Source organism: Zeus faber, assembly GCF_960531495.2.
Source record: "Zeus faber genome assembly, chromosome: 5".
NCBI classification, from domain to species: domain Eukaryota; kingdom Metazoa; phylum Chordata; class Actinopteri; order Zeiformes; family Zeidae; genus Zeus; species Zeus faber.
The window spans coordinates 14604837-14629631 of record NC_137192.1 but is presented as its reverse complement, the minus strand read 5'-3'; the positions used below and the strand labels follow the sequence as shown (position 1 = coordinate 14629631).

General features: G+C 41.7%; 2 protein-coding genes across 2 annotated transcripts in view; both read left to right on the top strand.

The window, feature by feature from the left end:
- Positions 1 to 10298, top strand: part of LOC307230549 (solute carrier family 2, facilitated glucose transporter member 11-like) — a gene marked incomplete at both ends in the record, with an annotated part of 13697 nt that extends 3399 nt beyond the window's left edge. Inside the window, 11 exons of the mRNA XM_080000986.1 lie at positions 103 to 201; positions 796 to 956; positions 1794 to 1918; positions 2107 to 2236; positions 2382 to 2530; positions 2715 to 2902; positions 3698 to 3808; positions 4080 to 4181; positions 7984 to 8059; positions 8376 to 8503; positions 10080 to 10298. Of these exons, the coding sequence (XP_079857112.1) occupies positions 103 to 201; positions 796 to 956; positions 1794 to 1918; positions 2107 to 2236; positions 2382 to 2530; positions 2715 to 2902; positions 3698 to 3808; positions 4080 to 4181; positions 7984 to 8059; positions 8376 to 8503; positions 10080 to 10298 (1488 nt within the window). The remainder of the gene's footprint in view (positions 1 to 102; positions 202 to 795; positions 957 to 1793; positions 1919 to 2106; positions 2237 to 2381; positions 2531 to 2714; positions 2903 to 3697; positions 3809 to 4079; positions 4182 to 7983; positions 8060 to 8375; positions 8504 to 10079) is intronic.
- Positions 10299 to 11295: 997 nt separating this feature from the next.
- LOC307230548 (solute carrier family 2, facilitated glucose transporter member 11-like) lies at positions 11296 to 23244 on the top strand (the record flags this gene model as incomplete). The annotated part of the gene is made up of 12 exons (XM_080000985.1): positions 11296 to 11391; positions 19989 to 20087; positions 20490 to 20650; positions 20736 to 20860; positions 21014 to 21143; positions 21341 to 21489; positions 21882 to 22069; positions 22182 to 22292; positions 22398 to 22499; positions 22598 to 22673; positions 22771 to 22898; positions 23050 to 23244. 12 exons carry the CDS (start codon positions 11296 to 11298, stop codon positions 23242 to 23244), a joined length of 1560 nt encoding a protein of 519 aa, XP_079857111.1.
- Positions 23245 to 24795: the final 1551 nt, after the last annotated feature.

The window sequence follows — 24795 nt, the reverse complement described above, 5'->3', positions numbered from 1 at the left end:
TGTTTAAAAATATGTTGGGTTTTTTTTTTTTTGTTTTTTTTTTTACGAACTTTTGCTGAAATGCCATCGGACGTCCGAGTGTGTGGTGTTTCTGCGCTGCAGGGGAACTCCTGGACGCTGGTGCTGCTGGTCACCTCAGCAGCGATCGGAGGAACTCTCCAGTACGGATACAACCTGGCCATCATGAACGCACCCACTGTGGTGCGTATTTTAGGCCATTTATTCCTGATCCTGTGTGTGTGTGTGTGTGTGTGTGTGTGTGTGTGTGTGTGTGCGCGCGTGCGCGCGTGTGCGTGTGTGTGCGCGCGAGCGTGTTTTTTCTACATGTATACATTTTATAACAGGTATCATATTTTTATTTTTTATATTTACATTTGTGCAATATTTACACATTTCTGACTTAGTAGACATAGTAGAAATAGCTTTATAATTAAATATTGCTATTACCTGCTATTAATGACTTACCAAGCAAGTAACTACGAACTTAGATATGTGACAAGAAAGTAAAGTCACACTTCTTTCTTTCTTTTTTCTTTCTTTCTTTTGACCTTCTTTCTGTTCTCTTTCTTTTTACTTTATTCCTTTCTTTTCTCTTTCTTTCTTTCTACTTTCTTTCTTTCTTTCTTTCTTTCTTTATTTTTACTTTCTTTCTTTCTTTCCTTCTTTCTTTCTTTCCTTTTCCTCCTTTCTTTCTCCGCGTGTGTGTCTGTGTGTGTGTGTGTGTGTGTGTGTGTGGATTTGCTTAAAGTTGTGGTGGTTTAATGGTTGACCACGCCGCCCTGTGTGTGCTCACAGTTCATCCAGAACTTCATCAACGAGACCTTCCTGGAGCGCTGGGACATGCAGCTGCAGGACTACCAGGTGACGCTGATCTGGACAATCATTGTCTCCATCTTCTCGTTCGGGGGCTTTGCGGGCGCTCTGATCGCGGGGCCAATGACCATCCACCTTGGCAGGTAATGTCACATGAGGAGCAGCCGTGATCTACGACCCACTCAGGGGTTAAGGCTTCTGACGCAGGCATCCTGTAAATATCCAAACTATTGGTGGATACATGTATGAATGAGTAAAGAGGTTAAAATTGTACTCTTTTTCTCTCTCTCTCTCTCTCTCTCTCTCTCTCTCTCTCCCGCACTCTGTTAGTCATGGGAGCACGACCAAAAACAATGAAACACACACCTTCGAGGCGTGACGTGAGAAATGAAAATACGATTTTTGGGCAAAAGGATAGGTGCTGTGCTATAGCCACCAGCAAGTGATGAGCAAAAGTTAAAAATATAAAATAAATCATATTAAATTCAGCTCACGCATATTGTATGTACTATGACTTTAGCAATATATGAAGGAAAAAGTGAGCCTTAAATGCCGAATTACCTTTTTAACTTCAAATTTGAGAATTGCGATTTTCGAATGACCGCTCACTGAATTGGTATCTACAGTATGTGTATAGATGAGCGCCAGATATGACATCACTTTATTTAAGAGTAATTATATTACACTTCATAAATTGGCTCAGGGGGAAGTTTAATAGCTTGTTATAAACCCGTCATACAAAAACAGGTCAGAATTAAGCATCATGGTGGAACATCAGGATATATGTTCTGTGTACCAGCCAGGTCATTCTGTGCACTGTGGAAAGTCCAATGACAATAACACCTCCTTCACACTGTTAAAACACATTTCACGTTTCAAGTCTCATAACGCGATCATAATGTGGGGGGGGCCTCAAACATTATCACATAACCTGCGCAAAGTTTTCCCTGAACATTTGCCTTCTCTTTCCTCTCCCACAGGAAAAAGTGTTTGCTATTCAACAATGTTTTCCTGATGACGGCTGCCCTCCTGGCGCTGACAAGCAGAGCTGCCAGGTCATTTGAGATGATCCTTATTTCACGTGTCCTGGTGGGAATAAATGCTGGTATGTCCAAGAACAATACTCAGTAATCCACACCACATACAACCTCACTGAGCGATGTGTTTTCAAATCCACAGACCGTCCTGGCACACTATGTTGTCTTCACCGGCGCAGGGCCTTTCAACATAAAATAAAGAATACACGGCGTGTACCATAGTAGCTTCACAACACATGCAATGTACCACTTGCAGGCATCAGCATGAACGTGCAACCCATGTATTTTGGAGAGAGCGCACCGAAGCATCTCAGAGGAGCCGTGTCCCTGTCATCAGCTGTTTACACAGCGTTTGGGGTGGTTTTGGGTCAGGTGGTCGGACTCAGGTACGTACACAAAATACACATCACAAATGAGCAGTTCCTATGAAATTCAATTTTTTTGGGGGTTGATTTGTTGCATAAAAATATAACTGCTTGTCCTATATGGCATCTATTATGTCTAAAAACACTAGTGTGAATTCTTTTGCAGAGAGATTTTGGGCAGTGAACCTTGCTGGCACTACCTTCTCGCCAGTAATGCCATTCCTGGTCTTATCCAGCTCCTTACCCTGCCATTGTTCCCAGAAAGCCCCAGATACCTGCTGATTGACAGGGGCGACAAGGAAGCTTGTATAAACGGTATTACGCTGTAATATGCAAGATAAATCCAAATCCCTATCTATCAAGCTATTATAACCAGTTATTATGCGTACACAAGGCCTGACAAGGCATTTCTTATGGGTAATGTGTATCCTAAAGCTGTTGTATCGCTAAGCTCTGAAGCAGCACAGGCCTTAATTTGTCGCCGTTTCCCTGTCGTCAGCACTGAGGCGGTTGCGAGGATGTGAGGTCCAGAGCAGTGAGCTGGATGAGATCCTGCAAGAACAGGCTGAAACCAAGGGCTTGAGGCCTAGTCAGCCATGGGAGCTGTTCACCGACCGCAATATCCGCTGGCAACTCATCTCCGTCATGGTCATCAGCAGCGCCATGCAGCTCTGCGGTAACGACTCGGTGAGAGGGGACGGAGGATGTTGCTCTCTTACTGGGATGCACGTTCTCTTAGCAACGAGCTTGTGAGGGATGCATGTGATCAGTGGGATCTTGAGGAGGGGCGTTTGGTGTTTAGGTTGAAGGTAAATGGACTGCATCTTAAATAGCGCTTTTCCAGTCTCGCGACCACTCAACGCGCTTCACAATAGACGCCTCAAATTCACCCATTCACACACACATTCATACGTCGATGGCAGCGACAGCCGTGCAAGGTGCACACCAGCTCATCGAGAGCGCTTTAGGGTTCAGTGCCTTGCTCAAGGCAGGATAGGTTTCTCGAACGGTTGTGTCAGTTTTCACCAGTGGTTTGGTGTTACCCTGTTCAGCCGGTGAGGTACGCCGCTGCGACGAGTTTATCTATAATTAATATCCATATTCTGTATACCAGATCAGGTGAACTTTTGACTAGTTGAGGCCTCCCGAATGCCAGTGAAGTGTGATTAGAAAATCAAGATGCTTTATCAATAGTTTATCGTGGCTGGTTTTGTGTTCACGTTCACCCATAGTTACAAAGACCTTATTAAAAATGTATATGTGATGGAAAATCCTCCCCTGAAACAAACAAAAATATTGTTTGTTTCAAGGATTGTAGTGGCTGGGTTTAGAGAGGGCTTTATAGGTATTAGTACTACTGCAGCTATGCAGAAATGGCTTGGCTTAATGTTAAATCGGCTTAGAAGTATTTATCTTGATTGAACCAAATTGACTATTAATGATACTCTGCTGTATGCTTAAACATGGTCTCTTCCAATACAGATTTATTTCTATGCATTCTATGTATTTAAAGAAGCTGGAATACCCGAGGAAATGATTCAATACATCACAATCGGCACCGGAGCGTGTGAATTTACTGCCTGTATAATGTGTGTAAGTATTCCTCACCAAAGCACATGACTTGTTATGTAATTGGCAACAGAGCCGTGGAGGGAGAGAAATAGTTTGCCCCCATCTTGTTAAATACTTAATCCAGACTAATGGAATAGTTTCTTTGGATGAAATGTTTCACACTAATATATTTTACATTCCAAAGGCCATTGAAACCATGTTGTGCATATTTTAGAGTACAGCGCTATGTTCTGACACGTGCCTTTACGACAACACAGTGTGAGATAAATAAAACGATCTTTTCTATTTTCAGAATCTTCTAATAGAGCGTAAAGGCAGAAGATTCATGTTAATGGGCGGTTACGTTCTGATGACGGGCTGGGCCATTGTCTTCACCATAGCGCTGTCATTTGAGGTATCTGTCGCTTCATGAAAATCAAGATGCACTTTGAGGCGTTCAGTGGGAGTTTCAGTATGCCCACTGAGCAATGTATATGCTATGTTATAACTAAATTAGATGCTTTTCAGAAATTTCATTCATTTTAACTAAAAATTATTTTAGATGATAACAAACAACATAAGTTGTTTTGGTTTTGCTGGTAATGCATCTAGTGACGATTTTAAGGGCATTTGGATTTGGTTGTAGAACCTTAGTCTGAGACCCGCCCGAGCAACTATAGTATTAATAATTATAAATATAGCTGCAGGCAGCAATACACAGGGTCCAGTTTATTCCTGTTTGATGCGTTTTACAGTTTCCCGGTTTCTCTGAAACGCAACACGATTTTCCGAGTTTACGTTGAACACCGCATGGGCTTCTGCTGGTCTGTCGTCTCCTGGTTGCTCGTCTTACAGAGCAATCACTATGCGGTCTACACAGCCCAACCCTCCCGTCTTTAAAACAACCGTCCATGTTTGCCTGTAAACCATAACTTCTCATTGTTAGAACTTACCGTGTTGTCTGTGGAAACAGTGCTGCATTCTCAGTGGCAGATGGTCGTTTGATGCGGTGTTGGGCACGTCATTTATTTGTTCAGTTTTTTTACTTGGATTTCATTTTCAGTAAGTTGCTTTCTCGTGAAACATGAAAAACATTGTGGTATTTCTGTGCATAAATACCGTTGCACAGCTTTCATTTTTCCAACGCCTCGCTGAATCTTGAACACATCACTCAGGCACTCAGTGACGCGCTGACAAATTTTTAAGGACTATTTATTAGTCTATTTTTTCATTTATACGGCAAAGTCATGTGGACCAAGGATTTAAAATATTAATTGAACAGATCTACTGACATCTACTAGGTAAGAAGTTATATAAATACACCCGTAAATCGATAGTTTGGTACGAAACACTTCAGAGTAAACAAGTCCACGTCGCATACTGGACACAGTCCAGGTGGACGTTCTCAATCGGAATCTGTACATTTAAAGTAAATTATATGATGACATCCTAAAAAGAAACTTTCTTACGTCCTATAAAGTAGATAGGAGTACAATCTGATGCGACGCAAGGCGAAGAGAGAAGTGGTAAAGGCATACGATGAGTTGTATGAGAGGTTGGACAGTAAGGAAGGAGAAAAGGACTTGTACCGATTGGCAAGACAAAGGGACCAAGCTGGGAAGGATGTACAGCAGGTTAGGGTGATGAAGGATGATGATGGGAATGTCCTGACTAGTGAGGAGAGTGTGTTGAGAAGGTGGAAGGAGTACTTTGAGGAGTTGATGAATGAAGAAAATGAGGGAGAGAAGAGTGGATGATGTGGGGATAGTGGATCAAGAAGTGCAGGAAATTAGCAAGGATGAGGTGAGAACAGCATTAAAGAAGATGAAGAGTGGAAAGGCAGTTGGCCTAGATGACATACCTGGGGAAGCATGGAAATGTATAGGTGAGATAGCAGTAGCATTCCTAACAAGACTGTTTAACACCATCCTGGAAAGGGGGAGGATGCCAGAGGAGTGGAGAAGAAGTGTACTAGTACCCATCTTCAAGAATAAGGGCGACATACAGAGCTGTAGTAAATACAGGGGAATAAAGTTGATCAGTCACAGCATGAAGCTATGGGAAAGGGTAGTGGAGGCTAGGTTAAGAGGAGAGGTGGGGATCAGTGAGCAGCAGTATGGTTTCATGCCAGGAAAGAGTACTACAGATGCAATATTTGCTTTAAGAATACTGATGGAAAAGTACAGGGAAGGCCAGAGGGAGTTGCACTGCGTCTTTGTGGATTTAGAGAATGCATATGACAGGATGCAGAGAGGAAGTTTGGTATTGCATGAGGAAGTCATGAGGAAAGTTTGGAAATGCAAGGAGTGGAGGTGGAGAAGGCGGATGAGTTCAAGTACTTGGGGTCCACCATCCAAAGCAGCGGAGAGTGCGGGAGAGAGGTGAAGAAGAGAGTACAGGCAGGGTGGAGTGGGTGGAGAAGAGTGTCTGGAGTGATCTGTGACAGAAGGCGTCCAGCAAGAGTGAAGGGGAAGGTCTACAGGACGGTAGTGAGACCAGCTATGTTGTACGGTTTAGAGGCGGTGGCACTGACAAAAAGGCAGGTGGCTGCACTGGAGGTGGCAGAGTTGAGGATGTTGAGATTTTCATTGGGAGTGACAAGGACGGACAGGATTAAGAATGAGTACATTAGAGGGACAGCTCAGGTTGGACAGTTTGGTGGAAAAGTGAGAGAGGCCAGATTGAGATGGTTTAGACAGGTGTGTAAAAGAGATGAGAGTTACATTGGGAGAAGGATGCTGGGATTGGAGCTGCCAGGCAAGAGGAAAAGAGGAAGGCCAAAGAGAAGGTTTATGGATGTGGTGAGGGAGGACATGCAGGCGGTTGGTGTAAACCGTGTTTGTGTGTTATGCAGAAGTTGGTGTTCTAGATAGTTTTAGGCTTCAAATTTCAGAGAATTTTTGCCTGAACAATAACAATATGGCTCCAGCCCTACGGGTTGAACCCCTAATAATAATGATGATGATGATGATGATGATGATGATGATAAAAATGATGATAATAATTATAAACTTTATTTATAAAGCACCTATCAAAACAAAGTTACAAAGTGTTTTACAGGACAGTGGATATCAAAATGTGCAAAGTAAAACATGATATCAACTAAAAGACAACAGAAAATCTGGAAAACAGAACACGAATATGCAAGATAAGACAACCACAAAACAACAACCGCAAAGCACAGAGCACAACGTACAGTAAAACACTACACGTTCATAACAGTAAAAATGTGCAGCATCGGTTAAAGACAAGTCTATATACATTTTTTTTAGGAAGAGATTTTTTCCACTCCAGGGGCCATAATGGCAAGGGCACGTTCACCTTTTTTCTTCAGTCTGGACTCTCGCCAGAAGGGCCAGACTTTCACGTAGGATGCAGTATGCGCTTGTGCTCAGTGTAGAGCACGCATGTGCGATTCTGGTTGCTAGGTGAAAAATGTATGATCGATTGGGAAAGAAAATTGGACTGCTGCCATTACTTCTACGGGAATATTGTTTATGGTCTTATCATTTTAAGTTAAGTTGGTAATATTTATTGGCCATTAGTCATTTATCACTAATTTCCCGTGTATTTAAACACACGTCCTTCCCGATAAACTCGTAAGGATGGGTTGTAGACCTCAGGGAATTCAGACACCGCTAAAATCAGTTTTTCCTTGATATTGCACCTTTGCTTCACCTCTTGGTTCTATTGGCCCAGCGAAGATTATGTCACAGCGCACCGCGCTACTCCGCGCAAAAGTTTAAGCAGTGCTTCGCAGATACTGCGCGGCGCTAGAACGCAACGCTTCCTATGTGAAAGGCCCGCTGCACTGAGGCTAAAGGTTAGAAATATAGTCTGGCGCCAGGCCCTGCTGTGTGGGCTAAATGGTCAATGCAACTTCTGCAAATATGAAAATGGTTTTGAAAATGGCAAAACAATGTTTACATGCAACATTAGAGCACAATTGACAATAATTAAAGAGGCCAACGTTAAAGCAAAAGTGAATATGTGTTTGCAAATATGATGTCCTGTATTGTCTTAACAATTGTCTGACACTTCAATGCCTATTCAGTCCACTGGGGGGCTTTGCTTAGACACAATGTTTTTAAGGCTGTATTGGTTCTTATTTAGTGGTGGTGAATGTGAGAGGGATTTTCCCACAAATTGAAGTGCTTTTTCCTCCTTTATTCCATGCTGATTGTGGTCTTTTTATTCACCCTTGCCAACGCAAACAGCACAAGGTATCCTGGATGCCCTACTTGAGCATGGTATGCATCTTCACCTACATCCTCAGCTTTGGCATGGGCCCAGGTATGTGAAAAACTCTTTTTTTGGAAGGTTTTTGAGATTATCACAATGTCTAATGACACAAATAAAACATTTAAATATACAATATGATAATTACACTTAACAAGATAAAAACAAACTGCTTTGTTTTATTTCTTCTTCCTTTTAATACATTAATCAAAGAAGTTCGTTCAGTTTCCTGTCTGTGTTCCCCAATAACTAAGGGTCATTTTACATCCAAAAGGGTGGATCTTTCTAATTGTATTTGGCAAGTGCTATACTTGCCTAAACCCCAGGCACCAAATTGAACAGTGATGCATATATGGTGTTCTTCACACAGCGGGAGTCACCGGATTGCTGCCTACTGAGATATTCAACCAGACGGCTCGACCAGCGGCCTACATGATTGCTGGCTCCATGATGTGGCTCAACCTCTTCGTTGTTGGAATGATTTTTCCATTCTTGGTGGTAGGTCATTCCGTATTTTATATTGATGCATCTGTCCACCTACACCCAAACATCTATACAACCAAAGTATGGTGCTTTCAAAACAATGGCTCTAAACTTCAGTTAAAACCTCAGTAAGGATTAAAGCGACACCATGTAACTTTTTTACCTTAAAATAACAGCTTGATAATCATTTTGACGGTACACTGACTTATAATATGAAGAATGGCACCTCTTTCATTCCCACCCACCCATCAACTACCTCGAACGCCAGTTCTTACATTATGTAACTTCTGTGTTCGGGTAAAAAATTGGCTCTGGTAATTGCCAGTTTTTTGCCTGGTAAAATTTATTAAAAAAAACTCTAAACTTTCCGGTCAAAATGTCCGGTAATAATGCTCATACAAAATGTAGCTGCTCCACCTCACTGACAGCGCAGATGAGACGGGCCAGTGATGCGCCCGGAACCCTGACTTGCCGGTCCTCACTTTCATGTCATGTGTGAGCCGATATGCCAGGGCGAGCACATCTGGTACCTACACCGGTAGCACGGGGCTGATCCCTGCGCCCTCTCTCTTGCTGCTTGCTGCAGCATCGGGGTCCGTGCAAAGGCCGCTGTAACCTAGGTGTACATTATATTTGCGTTTGTAACATAGACTGTTATTGAAAAGTGACCGTTAAGGTTCAAATTTGTCCAGTGAAATGTATTATTTTCAGACACCGGATCGAGTTTTACGACAGTGGTGTAAAAGTGCAATTGCACCCAGAAACCGGAGGGGCGCCAAATCCCAAATACCAAACGTTACATAGTGATGCTTTAAAACTTGATCAGAACTACTCTGAAATGTTTTATTCCCAAAATGGTTAGATAATGTTTGTTTAAAGAGCAAATATCAGGTTTTTCTTTTCATGAATTTACAATCTTGGGCTAATGGAGAAGGTGGATTGAAAAAAATACTTTTCTTTTTTTAAAACCTTTTTTTAACAGGCAAAAGGGGCAAAAATACAGGAAAAATTAAGATGTTTTAATTTTGCGGGTAGAAAAAAGGTATTTTTTTTTCATCTCTGGGCCACTGACGTCACAAAAGGGAGTTGTCGTGTCTCAGAACAGTAACAGGGTGGCTGTCAGTCAGCAGGTCAGTCAGTTAGTTTCACAGCTATTTAGGATGATAGACTGTGTTTATGATTTATTATTTAGAAGTAAAGAGTATTTTCACAAACAAATCCAGTTTTTACTAAATAAAGTCTCATCCCACTCTGCTGCTTCGATGGGAGGTAGTTACAGTATGTTCACATTTTTCGTTTAATACAAGTAGGAAACTGGGAAATAAATATCAACCAAACATAGAACACACTCTCAGCGTCCTCTGCATCTCTTCTACTTCTACAATGAGTCCAGCTGTAAGTAAAACAAAATAAAATAAAGATTCTTAAATGGAATTGCTATATCATTTCCCCAAACATTGATTCACTGAGTATGCCAACCTGCGAGTTGCTCTTTAATAGACTCCTCCTTCCTTCTACATATTCACCTAATCACCCAGTAGCCAGTGTCATCAGTCCTCATTAAGGTCTTTCCTTGTTTTTATCTTTCCAGAGTGAATTCCGTCAGTTCTGCTTTGTCCCCTTCGGTGCCGTCTGTCTTGTATCGGCGCTTTACGTGGGCCTGGTTCTGCCCGAGACCAAGGGAAAGACGCTTCCCGTCATTACCAGTGAATTCCACAAGCTTAACTTCAAAGGCAACGAGAAGCAGGGTGCATCAGCCACTCAGACTCACTATCAGCTGGGTGAGGTGTGCTATTCCACATCTTTATAGAGCAGATAAAAACTAAATAACTGTACTGTCTTTTCCAGAGACAGTTACAGTAAGCTGCACAAGCGTATTAAGGGAGTGGACCCATCCATTTGCTTTTACAGTGAGTAGAATGACTTCCAGACACATACTGTAGCATTCTTATCTCTTACCACAAGTGGATTTTTGCATGTCCCATCTTAAAGGTGACTAGCAACCCCATATTATCACATACTGGAATTGGGAAATCAAATCAAAATGATTGAAATTTTCCGACTTTTAGCCTAGCTGTGTGCAAAAACACACAGCGTTACAATATAAAATGCATTATGCATTTCAAATTATTTTTTATATAAAAAAAAAAGTGTATTTTAATTATTTACTATTATTTGACTCTCAAATGTTCACCCTCACCACAATTTATATTTTTTTAAGGAAGCCTTGAATTCATGAATATTTTGGGTTTATCAAATGATATGTGAAATGATAATGAAATTATATTTTTGATTTGTTAAATCCTTTGTGTTCAGTGAAGTACTGCTGATTAAAGTAAATCATTTCATATGAGCTTGGTTTAGTTTCTTTAATGTTTGGGGATATCATTCGTCCCAGACACATTAAATTTAACAAACCATCACACTTCAATCAAATTTAGCAACTCCCTTTACATGATGACGACAATTGACAAACTAAATGTGAGCAGAGTCACTACTTAATATAGTAAAAATCCGTGGCTACAAAGGGTCTTTACTTACAAGTAAGAAAAGTTGGACTGTAACTGCTGCTTACTATTAGTAAAAGTTACCAGTTTGCATCTCAGACAGTGCATCTGTCAATTTCACCTTGCGCCCCTTTTGCCACCCCATACTGTATATCATCTTCTGGAATCGCAAGTAATTTTTATTAGGCGTAGAAATAAATCATTACTAGAATTGATAAGTTAAAAAAAATGCAGTCTCATGGGAGAGTGGGTACAATCATTCTGGGGGGGGGGCTCCCGGGTGGGGGCTCCCCAGGATCCATGCAAGCCAAACGAGGAGCTCCCCAAAAATCTTGTGAGAACCACAAGATCCTGGCGAGCACCCTGACTCGGGTGTGCTCCACGGAGAGAAAAATCGTACGCACTCCCATAATCCTTGGTGGCTGGAGTTCCCCTAGATCACGGCGAACTCCCTGCAAGCTAGACGGCTCGCCCTCATGGGGTGTGGAAGGGACGGTTGACACTCTATCGCTCCTAGTTTTTGGAGATTGTGCGTTTGTTAAGTGGTTCCCTTTCTCGGAAGTGTGATCTAACTTGGGGTTAATAGTTCCTACAGGATATGTCAAATTGTTTGGGAAATTGGCTGAGGTGTTCATGTTAATGTACTGTTCAGTTAATGTTGCTTATTGAATGTACATTTTCTTTTTGTTCTTTTATGTGACTGCAGCATTAACTATCACTCATTAATACTTATAGATCGTTTTGGTGCAGGTTGCACAGGAGTTTTCTTACTACACAACTATAGTGACAACAGTAACTAGTTTATTAAACCTATTGACTTGAAACTGCTGGGGCCTCGGACATGCCATCAAACGGAAAAAGATATTAATTGCTAAAAGGGAAAAAGACGATATTGGATTACTACAAAGACACACCTTTGTGACGTAGAACATGCTAAACTGTGCACAGCCTGACAGGTGTACTTTTCATGATTCAAATCCAACACTAGAGGCACTGCCATACTTATCGACAAACATGTCCCATTTATAATTGACTAAAACATAGGGTAAAACTAACAACATCTCATATGGTGTGCTTGCTGGAGATCTAAACCACACCCTCTCAGCCAGGGACAAGTCTTCTAAAGCCTCCCACACAAATCCCAGGTCCACAAAAGTATAAAATCCCCTTACCAAAAAGATGGGTCTTACAGATATTTGGAGAGAGACTAATTCATTATCTAAGGACTATACATACTATTGTATATGTCCACACATGTTCACATATTCACAATTCTCATATAGACTACATTTGTATTCCTGCGATTTTCATCACTCCGCCAGTTGCACAATTGCAGTTATAGCACTTTCAGACCATGCCTTTGTGTGAATCAGCTTTGACATCTGTAAAAAACATCCAATATCAAAGAGATGGAAATCCAATTCATCTTTGCTATCAAAGGAAGCATTTCCCACAATGGTCATAACACCAATAAATAACTATATAGAAGACAACAAAGATTCTCATGTTGTCCTACTGCTTCTGCGGTCACACTGGGAGGCCGGCTGATATCATATTCCATTTAAAGAAAAAAAACAAGGGATGCACACAGGCGAGATCTTGAGAGGAAGTTGGAGAGTTGTGAAAAATTTCCTAATAGTACCACTTGGGGTCAACTTAAAACAGCCATGGCCTGGCTAAAGCTCGGACCAGAGAGATTAAAAATAGCTTTTTTTTTAACTAAACAGAAACACCATGAACATAGCAACCGACCTAACACACATCTTGCATACCAGTTAAAGAAAGAACAGTCAGAACGTACTATCAAGGCTCTCTGGACAGCAGAGGGTGAAGGTATGATCCATACAAGATAAACAAAACCTTTCATGACTTTTACTTCAAACTATATACATCAGAGAAAAAATATTCAGACACAGAACTCCATTCCGACCAGGAAACTCTTAACTCCCCCTTTACACCTGAGGAGGTCTTGGAGGCCATGACATGTATGTAATCTCTTCCCCAGGCCCTGATGGGTTGCCCACAAGAATTTTACAAAGCGTTTTGGCCCCAACTTAGTCAGGTTTTCAGGAAAATTATAAATGACTTTTGCACAAATGGATCCCTCCTCGACTGTACACAGCAAGCATTACTGTATTGTTAAAAAAAAGATCCTCTCTGCTGCTCTTCATTTAGGGCAATAAGTTTACTTGACTTTGACTACAAGATAATAAACAAACTTCTCCCTAAAAGACTAGGCACTCTTCTACCTACATTGATAAATGCAGACCAGACAGAATTTATTAAAGAAAGATATTAGTCTGACAACCTTCTTCAACCTTCGGACCACCTTTTGAATGTAATAGAGTAAGTAAATGCTGAGAAAACACCTGTCCCGCTGACTTCATTGTTGGATGGAACAACGCTTTCTCATCTCAGTGTTCTCAGAAATGTAATATGGGGGTTGTGGTGGATGGGATGGCTTGAACAGCCACACTTGAGGCTCACTGGTTGGGCTAATGAAAAGCAGGTTAAAAAACCCATCCACACACACACTCAAGAGGAGCCCTGTCATGACATGTTCCATCTGCTCCTGGCTGATTCCACCAAGCCTCCTCTCTACAATAAACTGGTGTCTACAACCCATCGTCGTCTGTATCTCTGTGACGGAGGACCCTGAAAACGCCACTCGGGTGGCGTGTGGCAAATGGAACTGCTACAATGGGGTTCAATTTTATAAAATGGATCACAATCGTAACTATATTACCATCCGAATGCCATGGTAACTACCAATGGTCTGAACTCAAAGAGCTTTTCTCCAGGGCGTGACACCTGTCAAGGCTGGCCGCTATTCCCTTTACTCTACTAATTGGGAGCAGAGCTTCTGGCAGAGCTCATAAGAAGCAGTTAAAATATTACTGGGATTTCGACAGGCGACCTTCAACACAAAATTCCCCTCCACGCGGTCAATGTGTTGCTCTACATATCCAACCCTGAAAAATCCCTTCCACCCATTTTAGACACAATTGATATATGGTTATATTCTCAATATGGTAGATTTTCTGGTTATAAGCTAAATTTTAACAAATCCATTGCTTGACCCCCCAATCTGACACCCCCAGTTCTTTGAAGACAATCTAGCTAACAGGTTTCAATACTTTGTAATATACGTGACCATATGTATATTTATATGACAAATAATCTCTTGAACTTGAACTTGAACTTGAACCCCACATATGAACTGTCTCTTTAAAGTGCAAATCTCAACTTCTGTTTTGTTGTTTTTGGCGGCACCTATGGCTAAAAGTGGGAACTGCAGGTGTGTGGCAGAGTGAATGCATGTGGATGTGTTCAAGTTCAAGTTCAAGTTCAAGAGATTATTTGGCATGTGAATGCATGGCAGGAAAGTCCCCACAGACAACTGGTTATTAATACTCAGAATACTGCAAATGCAAGGGCTTTCATCAATGGGCCATAGGCTCAATCACCTTTGTGTTGCCTCATTTATCCAGAAAATCCGCAGCTCCCCCGTTTACTTGTATTTTTTACAGGCCAGTCTTGCCAATATGGCGGTCATGTTGACATATCGCAGCGACTAGCTGAAGCCATCAATGCGCATCTATGTATATATGTCTATGATTGTGCAACTAAAATTAATAACATTTTACTAAAATTGTGATCATTTCAATTGACTTCTTCAGTGAACATGCTTCTTTCTTCTCTCTTATTTGCTCTTTACACTTCTTCACTTTGTCTTATGATACGGTCACACCGCCGCCGCCATCCATCTATATAATGTATATTAAATATGGAAAAGGTGAGAGGTTTGAAATACAAAGGTTTGGTACACACATAGCAGCCAGTCGATTTTGAGCCAACACGCCCACAAACACCAGGTGTACAGAAGCCTGGACGCTGGCTTTGTGACCGTACCATTATTGCCTAATGTTTCATGTAGCACTTTGAATTGCCTTGTAGTTGAAATGTGCTATATAAATAAACTTGCCTTTCCGGCCTTGCCTTCTTTCCAAAGTGTTGTTGATTATTTACACCTCTACTCTTAGTGATCATAAAGCGATCTGGTTGTCTTCAGCCACGTTTCCACTGCAGGAACTTTGCCCAGGAACTAGGAACCTTTGGAGGAACTGCGTTTCCACCACAGCGACCAGGGTCTACCAAAAAGTCCCTGTTCGGGGGGCAGCTCTGAACATGTACTCGCAGCATTTTATTTCAGACGTTTCATTTTTAAATCTGCAGCTGCAAACCGATTGTATTTACAGTTGGGGTTTTTTTTCGTTCTAAGAATGTTACGTTTCTACAAAAAACAACACGTTTTCTGTTTTGTTTTGATCATTTAAAAAAACAGAAAACAAAAGATGGCCGAGTATATAATTTATACTCGGCCATGTTTTGTTTTATGTTTTTTTATATATGTATGAACACAGAAACTGGTATGAAGTGTGTATAGTGTAGTAAGTGAAATTTTGCCCTCCTACACAGTACACCCAGGTTCGATTCCCTGTGTGTCATCTTAAGTTTTTTTAATATGTTTCAAACTTGATAATTAAATCTTGATTGTGAGATTGATTTTTTTTTTTGTGCCCAAGTGGCATTTTCACGGACCTCCAGCAACAGAGGTACAGACGACAGGGTTTCAGACACACAATTTATTGTAGAGAGTTTGCTAGTTGGAATAAGCCCAGGAGCAGCTGGACATCTGTCATGACAAGGGCTCCTCTCCTGAGTGTGTGGGGGGATGGAGGTTTTACCTCTGTCTCATTAGGCCAACCAACATGCCACAGGTATGCAGCCACTCTGATCCTGGGCCCCAATTACCTAGACCCAGGACAGGTCAAACCACCCCACCCCCACACCACAACGGTCTTCTGAATTAGCACCACCTACTGGACTGGAGTGGAGAAGTTTGTCGCACGCAAAGATGACGCGTAAAAACAGCCGTCGCTTTTTCATACATTGGCGGATTAATTTGCATAATTTCACAGTCTTAAGCCCACGCTGCAAATGCAGACAACAATGCGCTGAAGGATCCTTTTAGTTCCTGAAAAAAAAGTTCCTGGTACTTTGGGTGGAAACGCGGCTTTCGTGACAGCGGCGCACAACTGTTGCACCTTTAAATTAAAATCTTAGAGATTTCCACTGTAAGGAAGCTGTCTCCAACTCCTGGACGTAATTAAGAACGACATTCAAACTTGGATCTCCCAATCAGTTAAAAAAGAAAGACAAACAAACAAACAATTGCAGCAGTCAAGTCAAGTCAAGTCAAGCCCTTAATCACAGTACAGTCTCGAAGGGCTTAAAAAAAAAACACATTTCACACAGAAATCAACAGCATCCCCTGGTCTGAACCCTCATCCGGGCAAGGAAAAATCCCCAGAAAATCCTTTGGGGAAAAAGGAGGAAACATTGAGAAGGAACCGCAGAAGAAGGAAACCCCCTCCCAAGATGACTGGGCTGCAATGGATGCCGAGTGGGAAACATAAATAAAATGTGATGACAAATCATAGCTCAATGTACTTCTATACAATGCAATGTCAGACTAAACAGCATTCAAGAGTCATTTGCTGGTGCAGAGCAAAGCACCCCCAGAAGGGAAGTGGTCATCGTCAGGTCAAGTCCGGGTTGGTGGGAGTGGTGGTTAGGGTGATTGCTCATGTCGGGGCATACCGTATCAGCGCACGAAGAGGAGCCGCGCACGCAACTCGAACAACCGCGCCACGCACGTTATTTTTGCGTGCGCTTTCACAGCACTGGCGCGCAGAATATGTCTGTCGTATGTCTGATTATGCTTTGTTTTGCTGTACGTGTATCTGTGTTTACCAACATATAAAATAAACCAATACAACTTCTAATTGGGGGGAAAAAAAGGATTTCGCCACATGCAAAAGACAATGAATGGAATACGCTTGGTTCATTTGGCGTTACCAACATTTAAAAAATATTTTCCCAAATTCCTAAACCTATATGATTATACACAATGATAAAACAACATAGGTCGTTTTGAAGCAACTACGCTATGCCACGCTTCGAAGCGTTCACTAGTCTAAACAGCGACATCTGATGGAAATACTGGGTACTGCAACAACGTGGAAGGATGCGTTTGAGTGTAATAATGTAAGTGTAATAAACATGTCTACACTTGTTTTTTGAGACAGACAGACAGACAGACAGACAGACAGACAGACAGACAGATAGATAGATAGATAGATAGATAGATAGATAGATAGATAGATAGATAGATAGATAGATAGATAGATAGATAGATAGATAGATAGATAGATGTGCTTGTTTAATTCGTAAAGTGATTCAGTAGGCAACAAAACCTAAAAAAAATTAAAAGCTCCAGCAGATCATTGCTCCCCGGTGCAGGATGGAAAGCTTTAGGTGATTGTGCTTGCAGCCATAAGACTGTGCAACAGCTCGAACTAACAGCCCACCACCCGCACCCCATTACTCCATATAGAATCCTCTCCATATTCACGATCACTTTAACAATACTAATAAATATATTGTCTTAAATAAATGTGCTACTGTGCTACAATCCCTACCATATACTACTAAGCGTAGATCACACTGCACATATTTTGTTTTATATCACAGGCTCACAGCTTGGTAGTGGAAGAGCAACATTATATTATTCAGTGGCTTTTCTATCTGGCCACATGACGATACAGATTCTCAAATAAAGAGCATGCACAGTGGGGTCCATCACTCAGTAAGTAAACATTTCAGTTCAAACTCGAGTCCAAATGATCAAATGCGGTTGGAAGGCAAGCGATATGGGAGCGATATCCCTTTGAGTTCAAACATGTTGTGCTCGTACTGGGATAAATCTGAAAGGGAAAATTGATTCACAAAAGGACCAACTAACATGGAAGCATCCACACTTCCCGAGCACAGTACCTGTAAGTACACTTTTCTCCTCCTCTGAAGTCTCTGGAAATACGATACAGGGTAAAGAACACTCCTCAGATAACACGTAGACAACGCACTGAAGTCTAAGATTGATCGTGAACTTATTGGGAATCAAAGCCCTGATTGATCCTGATGCATTTCATATCATTAAATGCAATGAAAATAGATATGGCCTTTTTTTTCTGACAAACTCAGCCTTTTGGACACACCTGACAAACTATGCTCCCTAGATTCTAGACATTTTGGCATGTAACATCAGGTCTGCTGTCCACGTCTCTCCGATGTGTGTGTACTGGGGAAAATGCACGCTCTCATACTCAAAAAAAGTAAAAATCTAGATGACAAAGAATCAAATAATTCGGTTTTGTTTGGGCACAAAATAATAACCGATGCACATAACACACAAGAGGTTAATGAAAAAATACGATAAAAGCTGATGCACTGAGCTTCTATGTGTTTAGGGGGGCATGGTCTTGCTAATGAAAAGTTCAAGTTTCAAATTCAAGTTCAAGTCTGTGTGTGTGTGTGTGTGTGTGTGTGTGTGTGTGTGTGTGTGTGTGTGTGTGTGTGTGTGTGTGTGTGTGTGTGTGTGCGAGCGAGAGAGATAGTGAGTTTGAAAACAGGAATGGTATGTGGTGCTACAGTGAGAGAAAATCTTTCAAGTAACCGTCAATAACCAGACAGGTTCCATGCATACATTCTGAATTATGTAAAGACATACAGTATGTTCATTAGCAAAGTAAAGGTAAACATTTATCAGCCTTTTGTGAACATTACAAGATTTTCCTAGATGTTTATCATTACCTAGTTCTTGTCTGAGACTAAATCCTCACGTCGCTCAGAGCAATAAGTAAGTTATTGAAATAATTCATGGGTTGTGGTCGTTTGACTAAATGTGACTATTACTACTACTGCTGTCTTTCATAGCTCCTCCTGAAAAGAATAAGCTCATGTCTAACCAATAGATCCAGTTTGGTCCTGGAGCACGGCCCTAATCCAGTTCATTCGAGTGTTTGGACATCCCAACGCTGAACGCAGGACTGAGCAGGAGAGATTGACAGATCAACCAAGGTCTTTTAATGTGTAACATGGCATCAGGATAAATTGTGATCCAGCGCGCGCTGCTTTCATCCCCAACGCTGCAGCAGCTCACCTGGGCAGGTTGTCTCGCCAGCCTGCAGAGGAAATGAAGGGTGCACTGAGAAAGTTTGTAAGTGAACATTATCTTTTTGTTTTTGTTTTGATTTTATATTGTATATATTATTATAATAATATAATATTATGATATTATTACGTATTGTAAATTGCTCCGTGTTTTCATATTTTGTATTTTAATTATTTTAATTACACATAAAGGTAGCCTTCAAAGCTCTTTAGTGTGTCTTCCTTGCAACTAAGTCATCCATGCATTGTGTCTCTCTTTTTATTTTCCTTATTTATTCGGCACAATTTCTGAAATAATGGAAATGTAAGAATCTGCAATTAATAGAATGCGTATCAACATGCAAAAATAGAACATTATGGAAGAACGCCAGACGCGTTGGCGCAGCGTATGGGCGGGTAGGTGGTTAAGTGTACGCTTCCTATTAAATCCATGTTAATCCACTGTTGCAGCTCGACTGGCCACGTCAGCTGAGTGGCATTTCTCTACTTTTGCGCGAGAGGTCTATTTTTTTGGAATGGTGGTATTTCAGACATAAAACTTATTCTCAAACTGTTTGTTAAAAAAATGATTGAAATCACTGTTGTTTCCAATACTCCTCTCTCTACGACAACCTTGACGCGGCTGGGATGTTTCGCCACATATAGTAAAAAAAAAACAAAACACGCTCATCCCTACGCCAGTAAACTGCGCCAACGCCCCTGGAATGGAAGTGAAAAACATTTTTCTGGAGGTCCGCATTAACGTCGACATCTAGGCAAGATGGCATCATGCTTAACCAAAGTCGAATTCCCACTGGAGCTTGTTTCCTGACCTACATGTTGTATTATTAAAAATTGTTCTTTTGCCCACAATGTACTCTGTACATTATTTATTGATTTCATGTAAATACGATGGCTAAGTAGATGTGGGATTCCAGGTGCAATACTGGAGGCTTTACCTGCTGACACTGGTGCTGGGAATAGGGGGATCTTTTCAATATGGAATTCAGGTTTCCATCGTGGCTTCTCCAGCAGAGGTAAGATGTCCTTCAGTAAGTTATCAGAGCATACATCGAATTAAAACTAAAATAAATTGTGCCAAAGCCTGTGTTTAAGCCTCTAGTCAACAGACATTAAATTGTTCCATTACGCACCGGCTACTACACATCCACAAGTCCACAATGTGCCGTTTGTGTATATTGTTTATAGAGAGAAGATAAATATTTTTAGCGTGGTGTTTTAAAGTACTCTGTTGAAGACGTCCCGAGTGCCGGTGTGACGAGAGCTGCAGGGTTTATTATTTACCTGCTTTTATTGAAGAAGAAGTGAAGACTGTTTTAAAATGCTCAAACTTGCCCCCAAAACATAATACTGGTATTCCCTTACACTGTATAAGCTGCCAAAACACGTAATCTTTTCCTTGATCTCTTCGACGGCAGCATGTGCAGCGCTTTGTGAATCGGACATGGCAGGAAAGATACGAGGCTCCACTGGAGGATTCCACCAACAAGCTCATCTGGTCCCTCATTGTGTCCATATTCAGCCTGGGAGCGTGGGCCGGAGCCATTCACAGCGGCACACTTCCTGTCAAACACGGCCGGTGAGACACATGCACACGTCTCTTTGTGGCAATATATTTCCAGCACACCGTGGTGATAAGTATAAACGGTGATTTTAATTTGTAGGAAAAAAGCTCTTCTGATCAACAATATGGTGGCAATGGTTGCCGCTGTGCTGATGGTGTTCAGTCGCATGGCCAAGTCTTTTGAGATGATTCTACTGGGAAGATTTCTCTACGGATACAACGCTGGTATGTTCTGTTGACACATGGTGTGTATGTGTGTATTCAGTCAACTATTGTGTACTTTACTGAGTGTTTTTTTGAATGCTACTGAGTGAACTTTGTTTTTTTTCTGATCCAAATATTCTTTTGCAAAGGAAATGTCTTTTGCCCCTGCCCCAGGCCTTGGACTGAGTGTGCACCTGATGTACCTCGGGGAGTGTTCTCCCAAGAAACTGAGGGGTTTCCTGACCCTCACATCCTCCATCTTCATTGCATTCGGGAAGGTTGTCGGTCAAATAATTGGAATCAAGTAAGATTCAGATGTCAGAGTTCAATTTCATTCACTTATCAACCTCTGCAGATCGTCGTTTTCCTATAACTCCTTTCCTGGAACACACGATCCTTACGACTTTCCCTCACTATCACCAATTAATTACGTTTGTCTCTTCCTGTTTTACATGCGACCGCACGCCTATCTAACTGGCCTTCATTTCGGTCTCTATTTAGGGAACTGATGGGCACAGAGGACCTGTGGCCCTATCTCCTAGCCGTCAGTGGCATCCCTGCCGTTCTGCAGTTTGTGACGTTGTTTTACTTCCCGGAGGCACCGAGATACCTCTACATTGACAAAGGTGATAGAGAAGCCAGCGAAAAAGGTTGGTGAAAAGATCCTTACCGTAGAGCCAAATGAACCAAGTTATCACCTTTTAAAAATAATTGTTTATAGTTTTGGGAGGAACACATCTGCTTCAGGTGTTGGATCCAGTAGACAATCTTTCTACCGCAGGAGCCATTTCAGGAACCAGGAACTTAGTCCCCGGCCCTTAGGAACTCAGGCCTTTTTCCACGGGAGGAACATAGTTATAAAATTGATTCCGCTTGGGTAGTTCCTAAGTGCTTACAGTTTAGGCACGGCTGAGGTTCCCGTTTCAGAAGGTTCCGGGGCCTAAATGTTTCCTCATTTAGCTGCTGTACCTTGGCGGAAAAAAACCCCCAACCACCGTCGACTGTTTTTAAAAGTGCATCTATAATTTTCGTTGCGTGACAGCCCTGAAATGGCTATGGCAGACGGACGACCTGAAGCTGGAGCTGGACGACATGAGCGCCGAGAGAGAGAAGACCCAGGGCGAGAAGGCCAAGACGGTGAAGGACGTCCTCACCTCCCGCAGCGTCCGGTGGCAGCTGCTCTCTCTGATCATCCCCTGCTCCGCCGTGCAGCTCTGTGGCATCAACGCAGTAGGTTCCCGACCCACCTCCTCGCAGAATCGTACGCTGATAGAGAGCCTCGCGCGTGTTCCCCGTGACGTCGGCTCTGAAAGCTTTCCCGTGCGTCAATTTGCTCTCGCAGCTTTACTTCTACGCCTTTGACATCTTCCGGGAATCTGGCGTGCCAGAAAACAAGATGCATTACCTTTCTATTGGAATTGGGGCGACAGAGCTGATTACGATAACACTCTGTGTAAGTATCGCTGAACCGTGGGAGGGAAGGCACCCGTGGAAAATGATGATCGGAACAAAATGTGTGCGCTGACGCTTTCAACTTGCAAGCTCTGCTTTTGGCCAGTCTCTGGTGATAGATCGCGCCGGACGGAAGAAGCTGATGGGCTATGGGTATCTGCTGATGGCCGTGACCATGTCCATACTTACTGTCATGTTGTCTATCCAGGTAACTCAAGTGCAATGATTTTTTTGGAGCGTTGAGTGTTCAATCTGTTGTTATGGCTCGATTATGACGTCCCATAACAGTCAATTCTCTTCCTGCAGCACTTGTATTCATATATCACCTACATAAACATCAGCCTCATTTTTGCAGTCATCTGTATTTACGGATTGGGACCCTGTGAGTATTCCATTGAGTATTTTCACTGATCAGCAGTAAGGGTCAATATCCTTTTATCAGTCAAACAAGCAGAAGTCAGTGTAACATCCCCTTCCAGCCGGAGTGTCCATGGCGCTTCCAGCCGACCTGTTCCTTCAGGCCTGGCGTCCTTCTGCCTATGTGGTCAGCGGCACCGTCAACTGGCTCAGCCTGTTTGTCATCGGGATGACCTTCAGCTTCACAGTGGTGAGAGCAAATAGTGTCACCGTGCCCTCCATTCTTTCTTCCAAATATTTTTGAGACTAAAGTTACTTGTATAAGCCCGCAGTGGTATTATTTTCAGAGTGATGTGTATTCATATGCAATTTGTTTTCTTTCTTTTCCTGTGGCCATTTAGGATGCACTCGGCCAATTCTGTTTCCTGTTTTTCGTGGCTTACTGCCTTTTGGGTTCAGCCTTCATGCTTTACTTTGTCCCGGAGACTAAAGGGAAAACAATGATGGAGATTACAGAGGACTTCAACAAATTGAATTTCAAACACGGGGCCATCAAGGCAGAAATGGCAGACATGACTCTTGTAACCAAACTCTGAGAAAACATTTACACATTTTTTGTGCAAACATTCCTGTCATGTTGTTTATCAAAGTTACTGTTTGAACAAAGATATGGTAGGCATGGTAACAGATGAAGGTCAGCGCCACCGGGCCGCTGTGAGACGCCGCAGTGAGAACTGTGTGGAAACATAGAAAATCTGAGGCGTTTAAATGTTAATAATGCAGCCATTTAAGTAAAACTGCTTTTGTTTTTAGGCGTTTTGCAGTCAGTATAACAAATCATCAAGGTCATCTAACTGTATTTTAAATGAACCAAAAATAATCCCTTTCCCTTAAAATCCCCTTATCGGTTGACCTACTGCTCAACTGATGGTTTGTAATACAACATTAAGTGAGATTTTAACCAATATCGACCCAGAAGTCCATGAAATAGACATTACAATTATATATTTATACTTCTCATAATATTGTTGCAATTGTCCACTTAAATAATGATGGCTCCATGGAAACATAATTTTGCTTTGTCTGTAAATCTATTCGTTGTATATGTATGTATTATACGAAACATGTCAAATTTGATCTTTACTCCAAGTAAACTCTAAGTGCAATACTGATAGAGATGAACCCGAGCAAGAGAGGTGAAGGTGTTATGCAAATATTTTATAAAATTCCATGTACATCCTACAATCCCAGTAATGTCTTATGATGTAAGGCCCATTGGCCCAAAACTCACCAGCAACAATCCAAAGAAACGAGAAGTTAAGCAGTTTTTCCAACGCAATTTATTTTATACTCACCTCTGTAGCAATACGTGAGATGAGGTCAATCACAAAGTACAAAAACAAATATAAATAGAAAAGTATGCTTGGATTGGAATATGTCCAAAGACTTTATAGCAAAACATGTCATTCACATGTTTCAAGACAATCTTGTTGAGCATGATGACAAAATACCAAGTTAACATCTTGCGTGTCTTGTGTGTGCACATTTGATTTATACAAAAGTGTCGAAGCAAGTCACTGTATGTCTGCGACCGTATTAATCCACTGCTGTGCACAATCAGTATTTGGAAGGCACTTTGCAACAGACCAAAAGCATAAAACACGCGTCTAGGCCAAAAAAAGAGAGCATCTTAAATTAAGTAGGGCCTACCAATACCAGTGTGTAAAAGTTATGCAACCAAACACATTTCTAGCACGTATTGAGGGTAGTTGTGACATTTTAACATGAATTTAAATATTTCCTTTATTTATTCAAATTTTTTTTTAAAATTAAACTCACAAAAGCTCTTGATTCCCACCACAGGGTGATTCCTAGTGCATGTTGGCTGATCAAACTAAGGAAAATGGTCAAAGAAAACTGAGTTGTACTACTTGCACTAAGAGCGCCGCCCAGAAACTGTAAATCAAAACAAAATAAGTGTGACGGCGAGTAGCGACAGCACTGCCACCAACCAGTGATCAACATTCAGGACAGAGCATAATTGAAGGTCAACCAATGGCTATAATTGAATATCCTCCTACATAATTAACAAAATAAAGGAAATAAAATATATATGTACATGTACAGGGCCGCTGACAAACACTGAT